The 18,625-nt window shown below is 38.3% G+C and overlaps 1 protein-coding gene across 3 annotated transcripts in view; it reads right to left on the bottom strand.

Moving 5' to 3' along the window:
- The window catches only part of nadka (NAD kinase a), a 50,161-nt gene that overhangs the window by 29,277 nt on the left and 2,259 nt on the right, over window positions 1–18,625 (bottom strand). For 2 of the 3 annotated variants that reach the window (XM_062054514.1, XM_062054516.1), the window contains exons 2-3: window positions 9,924–10,085; window positions 3,499–3,582 (exon numbers count right to left, since the gene is read on the bottom strand). In XM_062054514.1, the coding sequence (XP_061910498.1) occupies window positions 3,499–3,582; window positions 9,924–10,075 (236 nt within the window). In that variant the 5' untranslated portion in view covers window positions 10,076–10,085. Of the gene's footprint in view, window positions 1–3,498; window positions 3,583–9,923; window positions 10,086–14,933; window positions 15,007–18,625 lie in introns of all 3 variants that reach the window. The other variant, XM_062054515.1, reaches the window with a different exon arrangement.

The raw sequence follows: 18,625 nt of genomic DNA, 5'->3' as shown, positions 1-18,625 counted from the left end.
TATGAATAGAAAGAACAGTTTTTGAGTTTGTTTTTTTAATAAAATGACTATCAAAATTCCCACACAAAGCTGAAGGCAACAGTCGGTGCCTAACAATTTAAAGTACTATCACTAAATATTTGGTTAAAAAAAACACTTCTGGTTAGATGATAGGACAACATCCAGAAAAGAGGTGTTTTCAATGAGTAGTTATTTCTCAGAATGTTGGCACAATTACAAAAAAACTGCTAAAAAATATTGATTTGTTTGTCAAACGTATGCTTTTAGTGTAACTTCACAATATCTTCAACTGTCCTCATCTTAACATTGCCTATCGTTCACAATCATTATGAAAGACATGAGAAAGGATGGATTATAAAAGAAAAACATTTTCAATATTAAATAAACATAAATAAAAATCCGCCAATGGGAGCTCTACAATTCCGCCCATAAAATCTGATAAATAACCCTTCAAAAAACACTAACATTACTGAACTTACATTTCGTGACTTGAAAATTAACCAAGTATTGGTGATTGTTATTATATGCACTAACGCATAATAACTATTTATAGCAGCGACGTGATCACTTCAGTTTGTCTCTATGTTTACATCATCGAATGGTCTACGGCAGTGGTCCCCAACCACCGGGCCGCCACCCGATACCGGTTGGTACCGGGCCGCGCAAGAAATGTAATTAAAAAAAAAAATATATATATATATATATATATTTTTTTTTAAAAATTAAATCAACATAAAAAACACAATATATACATTATATATCAATATAGATCAATACAGTCTGCAGGGATACAGTCCGTAAGCACACATGATTGTATTTATTTATGGAAAAAGAAAAAAAAAATACCCCACCCACCGCTGGTCCGTGGGACAAATTTTCAAGCGTTGACCGGTCCCCCGCTACAAAAAGGTTGGGGACCACTGGTCTACGGTTTCCTCGCTTCCTTGCTCTCCGTTTGTTTTTTGTAGATCATAAATCATGCATCCCACCTGGAAAGTAGATGGCTGAGAATATAATCTGACAAGTTGGGACACTTGGAACTGGCAAGAACGACACAAAAGGTGTTTGTCTCCCCCACTCCTCACCCCGTTTCCTCACGAGGATTATGAGCCATTTTTCATCTAAATGACAATATATGAACATCCAAGCAGTCAGCATCCTAATGACTGCAGACATTGTACATTAAGTGCTGTTTTATTATGTTTGCCGGCTCTCATGAAGTCTGTAGTAAGCAGAAATAAGTGATTAAGAAAAAAAAAAAAAAGGCAAACGTTGTGATACGTTTTTTAAATAATGTGCCGCGTATGCTTAAAATGATCAAAATACGTGAATATTAAATACGAATATAAAAGTGCTTCTTACTACATTCAGGCATGTGATTTGACCACAATGAAAAAGACTGAAAACATTTCCGGGGGTCTGGGGGACGAAAGCCAGGTGTTACTATTTAATGGTCAATTGTACGGAATATGTACTGTACTATATACGTATTCTATATGTTAATCAATTCATGGTACAAATATATACTATCAGCATAATACAGTCATCACACAAGTTAATCATCAGAGTATCAGGCATGTGATTTGACCACAATGAAAAAGACTGAAAAAATTTCCGGGGGTCTGGGGGACGAAGGCCAGGTCCAGGGCACCAGTGCCCTGGTGGGGGGACAAGGGGGGCAACGCCCCCCGAAGCTCCTGGTTTTTCACCAATTTAACATGCTAAAATTAACAAAGACAGCACCATTTGAAGAAAATATTTTAGTGTTTAAAGACATGAAAACATCATTAATAGAACATACATAACCCAATTATCCTAATGAATCACTGTATATGGTTCAGTCCCAACAGTATTTAGTCACTAATATTTACATCTTGTGTTCATTTCACATCCACAGGTGTCACATTGATCAGTGTTATCTACAGTTTATTTACAGTATTACCACATTACTTCAGTTCATGTAATGTAATGTAAACATTTCATTCTTTTCGCCAAAATAGGATATACATTTATGAAAATAATTAAACATGTTTAGTATTGTTTACTCATATTTGAAAATAGGAAATAATAATAATGTGAGGACACTGACATATTGCATGAAACAAGTGTGAAAATATTTACCTTCAAGATTGTTACACCACTGACAATAGTTTCAACAGACTACATAAGAACTTAATATTACAAAATAGTATTATATGCAAATTTATTTCAAATAAATTGTTAACTAGAATCAATAATGCGACTCTTTGAATTTCTGTAATTTCATAATATATTTTCACGTGGCTTTTTATTTTTAGAAAAACCCATTTATATTTCGCAAAGCAATAATTGGTTAATATTTAAAACAAACATGCGTATTTCGCAAGCCAATATTTTTTAGCTTACCTCATTATTAACAACACTGTCTGCAACTGAAGTGGGTGGATCTTTCCTCTCGATGTCTACGGCAGTTGTCGATGTAAACAAGATGAAGTCCGTAAGGTTTGCTCACTTTCGGTTGACATCCAAAAGTACCAGCTAGTGAAAAGTCCGTTTTCCTTGCTTCAAGTTGTTTCATATGTTTTTGGCGTTTCACATGTACTTCCAAAGCCTTGAGACCTCGTGATCCATAGTCAATATTATCATGACACCGCATGCACAAAACCTTTCCGGGACGATCGATTTTCCGAATAAAATCACCGAACAAAGTCGTAACTTCCTTCTTCCCAACAGTATCAGTGATTTCCCTTTCCATCCAGTCCCATCGAAACTTATTTTTGACATGTTTATCAATTTCTTTTACTCGTAAAGCGTCCTTTCTCTCGAGAACCGACATCGTTTACAAATGGAAAATGGCGCTAATAACCATTATGAATGATGACGTTATTAACGTCATCATTCATAACAGATGTCCTGATTGGTCACAAGGAACATATCGACCAATCAACTACGGCGTAATATAAACTAAGGCGTAATATAAACTACGTCTCGAATCTTGATTTAGGGTCGGAAAAAAAACGGAAAAACGGGAGATATTTTTTTAATTTTTTTCCCGAGATTAAAAAAGACGGAATTCCGACTTTAGACGGAAAAATCACATGCCTGTACATTACATCATGTATATAAAACCCTAACTGAGGTTTTTGGATGTTTTTTTAGGGGCTCTATAGGCAGAATTGAACGGCTCCGATAGACTCCATTGTAAGCGGCCTTTTGATCGAATTTATTTAACATTTAGAATGCTTTTTTTTTTTTTAAATCCATCCGTCCTCATTGCTTTCATAATGATTGTGAATGAAATTCCTAAAGAAGTGCAGGTCCCATTTAACAATCTTAAAATTAAACCATTTATTGTAAGTAATATTTTGTTTTAATTCTCTAGGTAAAACAGTAACATAATTTTCCATCCATGATTTCCTCTAAATTGTAATCACCAGTATTGAACAGAGGCAACCGCACTGTGTCTCATTTTACTGTAGGAGCAAAAGCTCTAATTAAATTACGTCCTTCTGTACTTACATTACTGCATGTGGGTTCTGGAGCATGCATGCCTTTGGGCCAAATGTAGTCACAGGGATCGGCCCGTGTAGCGACTGGGTCCTCCTGAAAGCAAACAAAGAGCATTATTGGCTAGAAGTATTTTCAAGCCCTCAATAATAGTCCAATCAGGTTTACCGGAGGTGAAAGAACATGACAGTGAAATACTACAAACAGCTTCATGCCCGTTTTTGTTGCTTCACATTGAAGGTTGCTTACAATGAAAAATATGAGGCGGTATTCACACTTCTTTATTTTTTCCATTTAAAAATTATTATTATTATTATTTTTTTAACGATACACATTTTTAGACAGATTTGGCTGACGATGAGATACTGCAGATAAAATACATTCTAATGAAATTATTATATTTGGGCAGGTCGATTGTAAATAATGTAAATAATTCATTGTGATTATCTTGTGTGATGACTGTATTATGATGATAGTATATATGATAGTATATATCTGTATCATGAATCAATTTAAGTGGACCCCGACTTAAACAAGTTGAAAAACTTATTCGGGTGTTACCATTTAGTGGTCAATTGTACGGAATATGTACTTCACTGTGCAACCTACTAATTAAAGTCTCAATCAATCAATCAGGTGCACCACTTATTTGCATGAACTTCGATTAAATTTCATTACACAAGATTGCATGACAATGTTAACACAAAGACACTTCTTTCCACTGATCATCTATTACAGCCATTGTAGAGAGAGATTGAGGTGAACACCAGAAGACTCCAGAGGTGCAACAGTGTAGGAAAAATTAAGAGCAAAAACATTTTAAACCTGCCTGCACTGGTAAATATCAATATGTTGACACATACATTTCTAACCCTTAAGGCTTAGAAAGGCTTAAACTGCTTACATTTTTTAGCTATTAATGTGGGCCAAATATGGTAAACAAAACTATTATTAAACTAACAAACAAACTATAACCTGCTCCCCAATAATGTACAAAAATTATTCTCAACAAAAGAGGAGAAATACAACCTTAGAGAAAAATCTAAAATTTAAATCATTTGTATGCACGAACAACACTTAAGAACTTTAGCATATAAGTATGTGGAATTAAATTATGTTATGGATTAAGCAAATAAATCTTACACTATAATGATTGAGATTAAGAGACTGTTCAAACAAGTGGTCACAAAGTACAAAGAAGAACAATTATAATAAATATCTTGAACCTTTAAAAAAAAAAAAAAGATAGATTATGTATTTAATATTTGTTTACTTACTTATGATTTATTTATTTATTCACTGTTCTGTGAGAAAGAGAACAAAAACAAATGGGATAAAACCTCTATGATATGAAAACGGGTGGGATTAAATAAACTCTGCTTCTTCCTACTCCTTTTCGGACATGCTGTATTGAAACAACTGGAAATATGTCCATCCATCTATTTTCTACCGCTTATCCCTTTCGGGGTCACGGGGGTGCGGGAACCTATCTCAGCTGCATGTGATGCATTACATTGTAATGCATTGTTTTTAAGTGTAGGCTTAAGACCCACCTTTTTGATTAGGCTTTTACCTTATATTTATTAATTTTCTAATATTTATTAATTTTATTGAAGTCATTCTTACTTTACTTTTGATCTTATTAGTAATGCAAGATTATCTTTAGGTCTATATAATATATGTATTTATTGTTTATTTTTTATTATCTTAATTTGTCTTGCTTGTATTTTATCCTTTATCTCTACTCTTGGTTCTTACTATTTTACAGGATTTATTATTTTTACTTTCCAGCGTTCCTCAAGAGGGAGCCATCTGCATCAGGGGTTATCAGCCAAGCTGTGGGGGCGCTTTGTGTCAGCGTCCTGGTGGCCATGGTCTGATGACCTCTTGGTGCAGATGGCTGCTGTGATAGTGTTTACTCACCTGTCTCCTCTGTACTCAGCCATGCATTCAATTGTTCATATTGCTGTATATGTGTGTTTTTTGTTTGGTATTTGTGTTTGTGTGTGTGTCTGAGATAATGGGGGATCTGGGTCATCGGGGTATTGTTTTTAAGTTTGTAAAGCACTTTGCATTGCATTTCTTTTATGTATGAAAATCGCTTTATTAAATAAAGTTTGATTTGAATTGTATTGTATGCATGTTCGAAATAAACTGAACTCAACTCAATAATAAAAGGTAGATACAACACTAAATTCCTTTCATTTATGAAAAAAAATGACAAAAATGTTGCCAGGTTTGTTGAGCAACACAATGTGATTATGTGTCTTTGTATCCCTACACCCATTATAACAAGAATGGTGTGTTGAGGACAAGGGAAAACAAGCCCTTAATGTTTCACTTCCCTCTCAGAGAAAAATCCCCACCAGGCTTGCTAAAGCATACCCGCGGAGGTTTTGCAACGTTGACAATGAACACACATTTTCAAACTAAATGCTTCCTTGAAGACGGACATTTATGCAACGTGCGTGGGTGATGCAACTTAGCTCATATGTCACAAGGCCACTCTGGAGGTTTTGGAAATATCACAGTGCAGTCGCTCGGGCCGATGCTTTTAAGTCAAGTCCAAATAAGGCATTTAACACTTGGACACACCCAGGTGCAACACAAACACACACTGCTCTCAATTTCAAATTATTATGTTTCTGAATAGTCTGTCATGGAGGGTTTGATCAAACACAAGTGACGGTAAAATCCAAGAAAACCCAAAGTCAAGCTGACAAAGGGCTGACTTATTAACAACTTTACAAATATGTTTAACCTAACCCAAATAAAGCACAACACATGAGTGGGAAAATATATGAAAACACTAGTGCCACACCCAAAAACGGAAACAGCGGGAAACCCTGAAGGAAAGCATGAACTACAACAAAGGTGTCAAATAAGGTGAGGGAGTGACATTACCCACATTCATCATTTATAAATGTAACTTTGGTTAACAATTGATGATAGTGGTATTACTAAGATGCATTGCACTAACCATTCTTTCTAAAGGGTTTTTAGATTACCACCAAAGAGTCGCAATATTTTAACTTTACATAACTAAAAAATAGAGCACTTTAACTATAAACGCTTGTCTGCACAAAATAATACATAAAAGATGTATGTTAACACATTCAAAAGTGATCAATGGAACTACACTAAAGCATGCTGGGAAATGCATTCTCCTCAGACTTGCCAACTCTTCCGGATTCTGCGGAAGACTCCGGACTGAAGTTACAAATCTTCAGGATTCTGATGTTTTTGTACACATAAAATACAGTAGCTTTGGTTTGGATGTTGAAAGGATGACGAGGAGGGAGTTCATAATCACTTAACAAGCAACATCTACAGCAGTCTCTCTTAACTGCACAGACACAATGACTTGACTTTTTTCCTGGTCTTTCCCATGCTCATCCAATCACCATTTACGGACTCTCAGACTGTTGGAAAATACAACTCTTCAAGAAATTGTTTTTTTTTCTGAAATTGTCTTTTTTATCTTTATGACCAGTGGACTAAGTACTGTATATCACCATATATTTATTGTAATACATATTACCGTATTTTTCGGACTATGAGTCGCTCCAGAGTATAAGTCGCACCAGCCGAAAATGCATAATAAAGAAGGAAAAAAACATATATAAGTCGCACTGGAGTATAAGTCGCATTTTTTGGGGAAATTTATTTGATAAAACCCAACACTAAGAATAGACATTTAAAAGGCAATTCAAAATAAATAAAGAATAGTGAACAACAGGCTGAATAAGTGTACGTTATATGAGGCATAAATAACCAACTGAGAACGTGCCTGGTATGTTAACGTAACATATTATGGTAAGAGTCATTCAAATAACTATAATATATAGAACATGCTATACGTTTACCAAACAATCTGTCACTCCTAATCACTAAATCCCATGAATTCTTATACGTCTAGTCTCTTACGTGAATGAGCTAAATAATATTATTTGATATTTTACGGTAATGTGTTAATAATTTCACACATAAGTCGCTCCTGAGTATAAGTCGCACTCCCGGCCAAACTATGAAAAAAACTGTGACTTATAGTCCGAAAAATACGGTAGTCTTATTGAAGGGTCTGTTTTCAACTAGCTCAAAGTTACATATTTCAAAGCAAAAACATAATAATCAACACCATCAGCTAGCTTATTTTACCATTAGTGGTTTAACAGAACATGTATTGTTTTTTTAAATGCCTATCATTTTTACATTTACTAATTACAGTAAATAAAAATTGGTTGTCGGCCCGAGGAAAAAGTCTGGCTTTTAGGCTGTCACTCACCACTGTCTCGTACACAAAAATCAGTCCCAGAGAAGTAACTACTGTAACCAACTGCAGTCGTGTTGTTACAATAGACTACATTTAATGATAGCTAACGTTAGTAACTAAACTTTGCTACATCCTTATCATTAGCTGATAACTAACCAAGCTAATGTGTGTACATGGGTGTTACATGAGGTGTAGAGGGCGGTATATAATGCTTAAATAACTTTAATTATCTGTATTTTTTTCATGGAAAAAAACATATGTATGCAATATGATAAAAAAAACTATCATACAAGCTTGGGTTGGGCACAATAATTAAGTATGGTAATTTCCGAGCTACAGAGCGCACATGTTTTTAAGCCGCATCCATCTCATTTTTGGATAAATGTTATTTTGTACATATATTATCGGAGGTGAGGGGACTCGGGATTGCTTCGTCTGGCGGTGAGAGTTTTGTCTCAAGGCAGACCGCCTCTCGGCTTGTGCCGCCATCTTTTACACACGGCAGTCCAAACTTTCAGGCCCCGGTATTGGTGGTGGATTTCCGTTCTGTACGGTGGCCGTTTACTTTTTTGATCGTGGTCCGTGACTTGTGAGCATTTCATCGCGTCTTCTCCAAGATTAGGGTGAGTGCACACAGTGCTTTCGATTTAATGTAAACAATTTCATTGGGTCACAGTTACCCGTTCAGCAATTTCATTGGTCTGATGTGACAAGGCTGAATTTATTGCCGTCAAGTAAGGCTAGTGAACCCAGAAATATCCTTAAACTAGGCGCATCATTGTATAAACAATATGTTTCAAAGTCAGAGGAAAAATGAGCGTGTTATAGACCGAAAATGACAGTAATTATTTATCTATGACTGCATCGTAGTCGATCCACAGCGATTGTTCTGCCACACAATACCTCAATACTAACGAGGGGAATTTCCACTTCGACTGTTGTTGGCTTTGGCAGTTAGGATTGCTCGTTTGCATTAAAACAGTTGTTTTTCTCACTACGATTGGGCGAAACCATCCTTGCCCAGGCTCACCCTCCTGGTTTTTGGAGTATAAATATTTGGGGTTTTGGCACCGGCCGCTGGACCAGATCTGACCAATCTAATCAGCACACACTGATGAAGCTTACCCGGATGAGCGGCGAAACATCTGAGTTTGAGTTTGAGTTTATTTCGAACATGCAAGCATACAACATGATACATCACAATTTCCAGTTTCTCTTTTCAACATGTTCGAAAAGGAGTAGGAAGAAGCAGAGCTTATTTAATCCTACCCCTTTTCTTTACATAACAGTTGCAAAACTTTTTGTTCACTTCCTGTTCACAATTTTTTCACAATAAACTCCATAAGTAATCACAATAAAAATAAATAAATAAATAATAGTAAGAATTTAATAATAATAATTGGTGAAGTAAGTCATATTTCATATGATGAGATAAGTAAGATTACTTTAAGAATTAATGAATGGATGGATGAATAAATTGAGAATGTTTGTCATGGTTCTTCTTCTTTGTACTTTGTAAACACTTTAAGTTTGAAGACAAACCAAGCAGTCAAGTTGCGATCAACTGAATGCCCTGAAATGGTAATTATTTGGAAAATTAAGTGCAGTATTAGACTGCAGCCATCAGAGGTGCTGTTGATCTCATCTCGTTCACTGTTCTATAGCAACTCAAATCAAAAACATATTCCAAAAAATGATCAGTTAAGGGATTATTAATCTTCCCCATAGTTGATAGGGGAAATGACTGACTGGTGCCAGCTCGCTAGTTTAAATGCTAACAAGAAAACAAAATACATTAAAGTATTTCCCAATCAACAAACCCCAATCTAAACTCATATAAACACATTGCTGTCTGAGCAACTAAGATTTAACTTTGTACATTGAACCTACAAGCTGTGCTCTCCTACCACAGAGTGATCGTTCTAAACTCAGAATACGAGACAGGTGTTTTTACTTTTATTTATTTAAAAAAAATAAAATGGTTAAAATATTTCAGTGTGTTAATTGTACTTTTTGAGCACAATTAACAATTTGACGATAACAATAACCATGATAGGACATGTTTTATATCTTTACATCACTAGCCCTAATAGACTGTTATTCTCTGCAATTGAGTAAATAAACACCCCTCGCTACTAGGCGAAGATTCAAGCTTGTCAACTACCTGTAATCAGACGAGCTGCCGGCCGATGAAGTGCTCAGACTGCGGGATTTCTTGCTGCGTCGAGCCAGGCGGCCGCCAGCGATGTTGCCTCCTTCGCGGGCTGACCAGCAGTAGGGGGTAGCATTCACTCGCATATCTTCTCCGCCGTCCATCTCAAGTTATCTGCCATGACATGTCAAATATTCATGAGGCTCGCATCTACTTGTCAACAGCTGTCTGTCTTGATTACACATGCGGTCGCTTTTGCCCGGAGGATCATTTACAAACCAAACGGTAGATAAAAAAAACATGCGACCGATCTGGGGATGCAATGTCTGACCATGTGTTATTTCAGCGAATGACACAACCAACTTAAATAGAAAATATACACTTCTGAACAAAATCTTAAGACCGGGGAAAAATAGACCAGGGTTCTTACACTTGTTTATCAATAATTTTCATGACTTTTTATGGAATTTCCATGACCAAAACTAAATATTTTATCTCAATGGGGCCAGCAAAAACTAACTTTAGCCAAGTAACATTCATTAGGTTTACACCTGCAAAATATGGTCCCTCTCTAAAACAGAAAAACACCAGACAGGCACACTTCTTTACATTTTCTTTCTATTTCAGTTCCAGCATATTTAGTCTTTACATCTGCTCTATTCCCCGGTTTCAAGTATAAATCCAATTGGTGGACAAATGGAGGTTTAGGCTTTTGTCCAACAGCACTACATATGCTGTTTGTTGAGACACTAATGACAGTAGCCTTTTAAAATGCAGCGCAAGCCCAAAAGCACAGATACAGTGAGGAGAACAGGTATTTGATACACTGCTAATTTTGCAAGTTTTCCCACTAGTGTAATCTTTATCTGTAGGTACTCAACAGTGATTGACAGAATTTTAAACAAAAATCCATAAAATTACATTGGATAATTTTTAAGTCATTAATCAGCATTTTATCGCGTGACATAAGTATTTGATTTGTAAGGAAAACAGAACTTAATATTTGGTACAGAAACCTTTGTTTGTAATTACAGAGATTAGACGTTTTCTGTAATTCTTGACCAGCTTTGCACAGATTTTGGAACACTCCTCCATACAGATCTTCTCTAGATCCTTCAGATTGTAGGCTGTCGGGGGGCAATACGGACCTTCAGCTCTCTCCAAAGATTTTTAATTGGTTGGTTAAGTTCGAACACTGGCCAGACCACTCCAAGACCTTGAAATGCTTCTTACGGAGCCACTTAGTTACCCTGACTGTGTGTTTCATGTAATTGCCATGCTGGAAGACCCAGCCAAGACCCATATCCAATGCTCTTACTGACGGAAAGAGATTGTTGGCCTAGATCTCGCAATACATGGCCCCATCCATCCTCCCCTCAATACGATGCAATCGTCCTGTCCTCGTTATGGAAAAGCATCTCCAAAAAATGATGTTGACACCACCGTGCTTCACGGTTGGGATGGTGTTCTTGGGATTGGACTCATCCTTCTTCCTCTAAAGACGGTGGGTGAAGTTTCAACCAAAAAGCTCTATTTATGACTCACCCGACCACATGACCTTCTCTTATTCCTCCTCTGGATCATCCCGATGGTCATTGGCATACTTCAAACGGGACATGTGCTGGCTTGAGCAAGGGGATCTTGTGTGCGCTGCAGGATTTCAATCCATGACGGCGTAGTGTGTTACTGATCGTTTTCTTTGAGACTGTGGTCCCAGCTCTCTTCAGGTTGTTGACCAGGTCCTGCCGTGTAGTTCTGGGCAGATCCCTCACCGTCCTCATGATCATTTGACGCTCCACGAGGTGAGATCTTGCATGGAGCCCCAGGCCGAGGGAGATAGACTGTCTTGAACTTCTTCCATTTTCTAACAATTGTGCAGGTCTACACTTTTATCTGTGATGTCGTTACACAGCTGTCTGGTCTTGGCCATTGTGGAGAGGTTACAGTCTGTTTGATTGCGTGTGTGGACAGGTGTCTTTATACAGTTAACAATTTCAAACAGGTGCAGTTAATAAAGGTAATGAGAAGAGAGCAGAAGGATGTCCTAAAGAAACACTAAAAGCTCTGTGAGAGCAGGAATTCTTACTGTTAGTTGGTGATCAAATACTTGTGTCATGCAATAAAATGTAAATAAAAAATATCTAAAAAGTCATACAATGGGATTTTCTAGATTTTTTATTTTACATTCTGTCACTAACCGTTGAAGAGTACCTATGATAAAGAATTCTCCATGCTTTTTAAGTGGGAAAACTTGCAAAATTAGCAGTGTATCAATTAATTACTTATTCTCCTCACTGTACAGCAGTGCTTCTCAATTATTTTTTTAACAGCCACTCTTGCAAGAAGAACATTTTTCGCGCCACCCTCTACTCTCCGTGACTATAAATAGTATAATTTGTTCGTAAAATTTTTTATAACTATACCTCTGCGTGACATTGTAGGGTTATTAACAAATAAATCAACACACCAGCCTTTTCTAGTCTCCCAACGTGGTTACAGTGAAGCCAAGTGCTACATACGCTTTATCATATTCCCCCCACCCCCCCGACATTGCACACTGTCCCACTATTTGAGAAGGACTGCTGTATTCATAGACATCTTATAAGTAGACGCAGCATTTGCTGCTGTGACGCGAGAAATTCGACCGTCATCTTGAAGTGGTGATGAGGAGCTGGCGAGCAGCCTAAACTGACAGTTGACAGGTAGAAAACAAAGGTGTTCAGCGTTTTCCTGCTCAAATGAGCGGACTGTTTAAAATAGGAATCGGGGTAGTTTGTGAACCCGTTCTCAAACAATGGCAATAAAACTATTCTGATTCTGATTTTGTGAAAAGAATATTACCACAGAGTTGAGAAGGAGCAAAGATCTTCAATAGTACTGAAATCGTAGCCGCTAGCAAACAAGAGTATGACCATAATAGAATTGCTTGTCAGCTGCCACTGATTATGATGCATTCTCATTTTAGGCAAAGTATAAGACAATACTTTCTTAACAGTATAATTGTAACCAGGAATAAGTCTTCAAGTAACAATATTCAAATACTAACATTGTTAGGTAAGACAGAATTTGGTTTTATTCTGAATCCAGTGAAACAGATTGGTGGTTTTAGCTGATATAAAGACTTTCAGGTGTTTATATATGTTTATATTTAAGTATTTGGCAGACGCTTTTATCCAAAGCGACATACATAAAAAATACATATAAAACAATCACTGTAAACATGATCATTTAAGGGAAGAATGTAATACAAAATATCAATACAAAGTGTCAAGACAGAATAAACTCTACTGCTGCAGCAACAGAGATACAGTGTATAGGTCCGTAAGATATATAGATATCTAATGTATTCATACATTGTTTATGTAGAATATATGCATGTATATATAACCTAATCACATTGTTTCTTGAATTTAAAAGTAGCTGACCGTTATTTTCCCCCTTCTCTGGGATTATATTCCCAGTTTTGATCTCGGACGTCTGGTCACTTATAGCATATAAGAATATTCTATTACTGTTAAGCAAACTATGAATAATAAAATACGCCAAAGCATGTGTCCTTTATCATAGCTACATGTATGACAAAAAAAGGTGTGAAAATCAGTGGTATTCAGTGAGGTAAGATGAATTAAATGCGCTGACAGTTCATTGCTCCTGCCAAATGAATTGCACTGAGTGGAGCGGATCACCACTCCAAGATGGCGGCCCCGTGTCTCGTCAGCGCCAGTAGGCAGTAGCGCTCGATGCTGCGTCTACTTATAAGATGTCTATGGTGATAACGTTAGCAGTGAGTTTACAGCTTCTATTAAATTAAATACCTGTGTTCTTCCATCCATCCATCCATTTTCTACAGCTTGTCCTGTTTTTCATAATGATTGTGAATGATAGGCAAAATTTTTAAAAAATGCAGTTCCCTTTTAGGAACTTTCAGTTGTGGTTGATTTTGGCGGCGCTGGGGGAAGCAAAGCTGTAGTGATTTGCCTGAAGGAAGACCTCATTTCCCATGAGGACTTGCGCATATAGCGTCAAACTGACACGATAATACCACAATATTTCACCCAAAGCTTTATATTTGCAGTTTGCAGTCATTGTATTGTTCTTTTTTCTTTATACAGTACTTCTGAGTTTGTTGCGTGGCTGGTAGTGTCAGTGTGGAACTGCGAACTACCAAACTAGTGGCTATTTATTGCTCCCACGCAAATTTCCCATTTGAGCATCGAAAGTTACTTACAGGTCCAGCAGGAACAGAGCCAAAGCCGCATCAATAGGAAACCCCTCCTCATCTTTTGAGCTCACGCCAGAAAGGAGAAAGCTGGGGCAGTGTTGTCTCCTCAGACAAAATGTTGTTTCTTTTTTGATTTACAGCTTCTGCCATGATAGCAGTAATGGCACGTAGACATTATTCTTTTTTTAGTTTTCTGGCGGCACGTAGGCGTTCGCATCGACTTCTGTCCTTGCAACGAATGGGGGAGTGACGTATGCCGTAAAGCAAGTTAGCCCATTTGTAGTTTTTTGTGGGGCAGGTTTTCTGCCACCCTTCTCAAAGTTGCTTATTGCCCCTCAGGCCATGACAGAGGTGTCATTCAACTAGTTGTAAGTTAAAGGCCTACTGAAACCCACTACTACCGACCACGCAGTCTGATAGTTTATATATCAATGATGAAATCTTAACATTGCAACACATGCCAATACGGCCGGGTTAACTTATAAAGTGCAATTTTACATTTCCCGGCAAACTTCCGGCTGAAAACGTTTCGATATGATGACGTTTGCGCGTGACGTCAACGGTTGAAGCGGAAGTATTCGGAGCCCATTGAATCCAATACAAAAAGCTCTGTTTTCATCTCAAAATTCCACAGTATTCTGGACATCTGTGTTGGTGAACCTTTTGCAATTTGTTTAATGAACAATGGAGACTGCAAAGAATAATGTTGTAAGTGGGATCGGTGTATTAGCGGCGGACTACAGCAACACAAACAGGACGACTTTGAGATGGATAGCAGATGCGCTAGCCGGCGACCTCACCTTGACTTCCTCCGTCTCCGGGCCGCCGACCGCATCGGTGATCGGGTGAAGTCCTTCGTCGTACCGTCGATCACTGGAACGCAGGTGAGCACGGGTCGTGATGAGCAGATGAGAGCTGGTGTAGGTGCATAGCTAATGTTTTTAGCATAGCTCTGTCGAGGTTCCGTAGCTAAGTTAGCTCCAATGGCGTCGTTAGCAACAGCATTGCTAAGCTTCGCCAAGCTGGAAAGCATTAACCGTGTAGTTACATGTCCAGAGTTTGGTAGTATTGTTGATATTCTGTCTGTCCTTCCAGTCAGGGACTTATTTGTTTTGTTTCTATATGCAGTTAACCTGATGCTATCACGTTAGCTCAGTAGCTTAAGTGCTTCACCGATGTATTGTCGTGGAGATAAAAGTTACTGTGAATGTCCATTTCGCGTTCTCGACTCTCATTTTCAAGAGGATATAGTATCCAAGGTGGTTTAAAATACAAATCTGTGATCCACAATAGAAAAAGGAGAGAGTGTGGAATCCAATGAGCCAGCTTGTACCGAAGTTACGGTCAGAGCGACAAAAGATACGTTCCGCACTGCACGCTAGTCCTTCACTTTCCTCATCCACGAATCTTTCATCCTCGCTCAAATTAATGGGGTAATTGTCGCTTTCTCGGTCCGAATCTCTCTCGCTGCTGGTGTAAACAATAGGAAAATGTGAGCAGCCCTTCCTCCGGTGTCGTCACGCTACTTCCGGTAGGGGCAAGGCTTTTTTTTAATCAGAGACCAAAAGTTGCGAACTTTATCGTCGTTGTTCTATACTAAATCCTTTCAGCAAAAATATGGCAATATCGCGAAATGATCAAGTATGACACATAGAATGGATCTGTTATCCCCGTTTAAATTAAAAAAAATCATTTCAGTAGGCCTTTAATGTATCATCCCAAAAGTTATGAAAATATTTTATGAAGGTTGTAATGTTACTTCGTGCTGATTTAATTTAAAATTTGAATGGATTCATTTTCAAGTAAGCAAATTAAGTTAATGTTCGATTTATAATTATTACCCCAGATTTCAACACAACAATTGAGATTCTACTTGCTGCTCTCTGTTCAACAACCCACTGTTCAAGTTTGTCCTCCAATTGTAGCCATCTCGCTTTGTTCCCTCGGAAACTCTGTTTAGTCTTCTTTACTTGGCGCAGGTCATCATGTTGCTTCCTCCACTTCCGCACCATTGATTCATTCATGTTAAATTCTCTCGCTGCTGCTCTATTCCCGTGTTCTACAGCGTGACTGATCGCCTTGAGTTTAAACTCTGCGTCGTAAGCGTGTCTCTTAATAGGAGCCATTTTTGGGTCTTTACATAAAGTTTAGGTCTCGCAACTATGGGACTTCATTTTCCCTCGTAGCAGCCGCCGACTTAATTTTCCCCCGTAGAAGAAGAAGCGCTTCTTCTTCTTCTTGTTGTGAGTTTATGCACTGTGTTGGTTTTGTTCTTTGAACAAGGTGATGTTCATGCACGGTTCATTTTGTGCACCAGTAAAAAAACATGGTAACACTTTAGTATGGGGAACATATTCACCATTAATTAGTTGCTTATTAACATGCCAATTACTAACATATTGGCTTTTAACTAGTCAAGTACTTATTAACAGTGTTGGGATTAACGTGTTACAAACGGCGGTAACTAGTAATCTAACGCGTAATTTTTTATATTCAGTAACTCAGTTACCGTTACTACATGATGCGTTACTACATGATGCGTTACTACATTAAAAATAACGTAAAATAACGCAGTATCGGCTAGAAACAGAAGATCTGAGTGTGTTTTATTGGAGCGCTGCGGTGGAAAAGAAAAGGCGTGCTTTGTGTGGGGGGCGGGGGGGGGCTCCCAGACCTTAGTTGAGGGGCGCATGGGAGACGTTCCTCCAGGGACTATGTACTTCGGGGCTAACAACCTTCACTTTACCCGGAAGTGGGTCTTTACAGCTGAGGGTGAATGACGAGGCCGGCGGTTTGTTGTAACTTTGTCACTTTATTGGACGCAGCCATCCACCAAGCTAGATTACCTGCACGCAGTCACTGTCGCCGCTCCCTCACCTCTCTCGCCCACTCACTCACTCACTGACGTCACTCACCTCACATGCTGTCATAGTTTAAAGGGCCACACACACACACACATACGCTACTCTCATAACAACTAACAAGACATCATGGTGAAGCCAGAAGTCGAGTTTCTTAACATGGAGACATTCTCAATACTTTTCTTTTGTCGAGCACAAAGAAAAGAACATTTTAGTTAAATGTAAGTTGTGTCTTGGATCAAAGATCCTATCTACTTAAAGTTAAAGTGCCATTATGTTGCAGCTATTTAAAATAGTTTTGTCAATTTGTTCTGGCCTGAAATAAATTGGCCCTTTGAAACATATCTTTGTCTTTGTGTGTTGTATGTAGACCACATTGCTTTCTGAGTTCAGAGATGCAAATGCATGTCAAGTTGATCAACAGATTGTATTATTCTCCAGTGCAATAACAGTACTGAAATGAAGGCTAAGGTCAACTGAAACCCACTACTACCGACCACGCAGTCTGATAGTTTATATATCAATGATGAAATCTTAACATTGCAACACATGCCAATACGGCCGGGTTAACTTATAAAGTGCAATTTTAAATTTCCCGGGAAATATCCGACTGAAAATGTCTCGGTATGATGCCGTTTGCGTGTGACGTCACGGAGTTTGCGGAAGTATTGGGACACCATTGTGTCCCAATACAAACAGCTCTGTTTTCATCACAAAATTCCACAGTATTCTGGACATCTGTGTTGGTGAATCTTTTGCAATTTGTTTAATGGACAATGAAGACAGCAAAGAAGAAAGCTGTAGGTGGGATCGGTGTATTAGCGGCTGGCTACAGCAACACAACCAGGAGGACTTTGAGATGGATAGCAGACGCGCTACCGTGAGTATGCAGCTTTCTTACAAACATTTGATCGCTTGCCCGTCCGTGCCGCTATGTGCATGTCACGTACGTAACTTTGGGGAAATATATGTGCTGTATGAACTTTGCGGAAGTGAACGGTACTTTGGGCTGTGGGATTGAGTGTGTTGTGCGGGTGTTTGAGTTGTATTGGTGGGTTATATGGACGGGGGGGGGAGGTGTTTGTTATGCGGGATTAATTTGTGGCATATTAAATATAAGCCTGGTTGTGTTGTGGCTAATAGAGTATATATATGTCTTGTGTTTATTTACTGTTTTAGTCATTCCCAGCTGAATATCAGGTCCCACCCGCCTCTCACAGCATCTTCCCTATCTGAATCGCTTCCACTGCCCTCTAATCCTTCACTCTCACTTTCCTCATCCATGAATATTTCATCCTCGCTCAAATTAATGGGGTAATCGTCGCTTTCTCGGTCCGAATCACTCTCGCTGCTGGTGGCCATGATTGTAAACAATGTGCAGATGTGAGGCGCTCCTCAACCTGTGACGGCACGCTACTTCCGGTACAGGCAAGGCTTTTTTATCAGCGACCAAAAGTTGCGAACTTTATCGTCGATGTTCTCTACTAAATCCTTTCAGCAAAAATATGGCAATATCGCGAAATTATCAAGTATGACACATAGAATGGATCTGCTATCCCCGTTTAAATAAAAAAAATTCATTTCAGTAGGCCTTTAACCCGGCCGTATTGGCATGTTTTAAGGCCTACTGA

This window comes from Entelurus aequoreus, linkage group LG07 (genome assembly GCF_033978785.1).
Source record: "Entelurus aequoreus isolate RoL-2023_Sb linkage group LG07, RoL_Eaeq_v1.1, whole genome shotgun sequence".
NCBI lineage: Eukaryota > Metazoa > Chordata > Actinopteri > Syngnathiformes > Syngnathidae > Entelurus > Entelurus aequoreus.
Note: the sequence above shows the minus strand (reverse complement) of the source record. Positions and strands in the feature narration are given on the sequence as shown.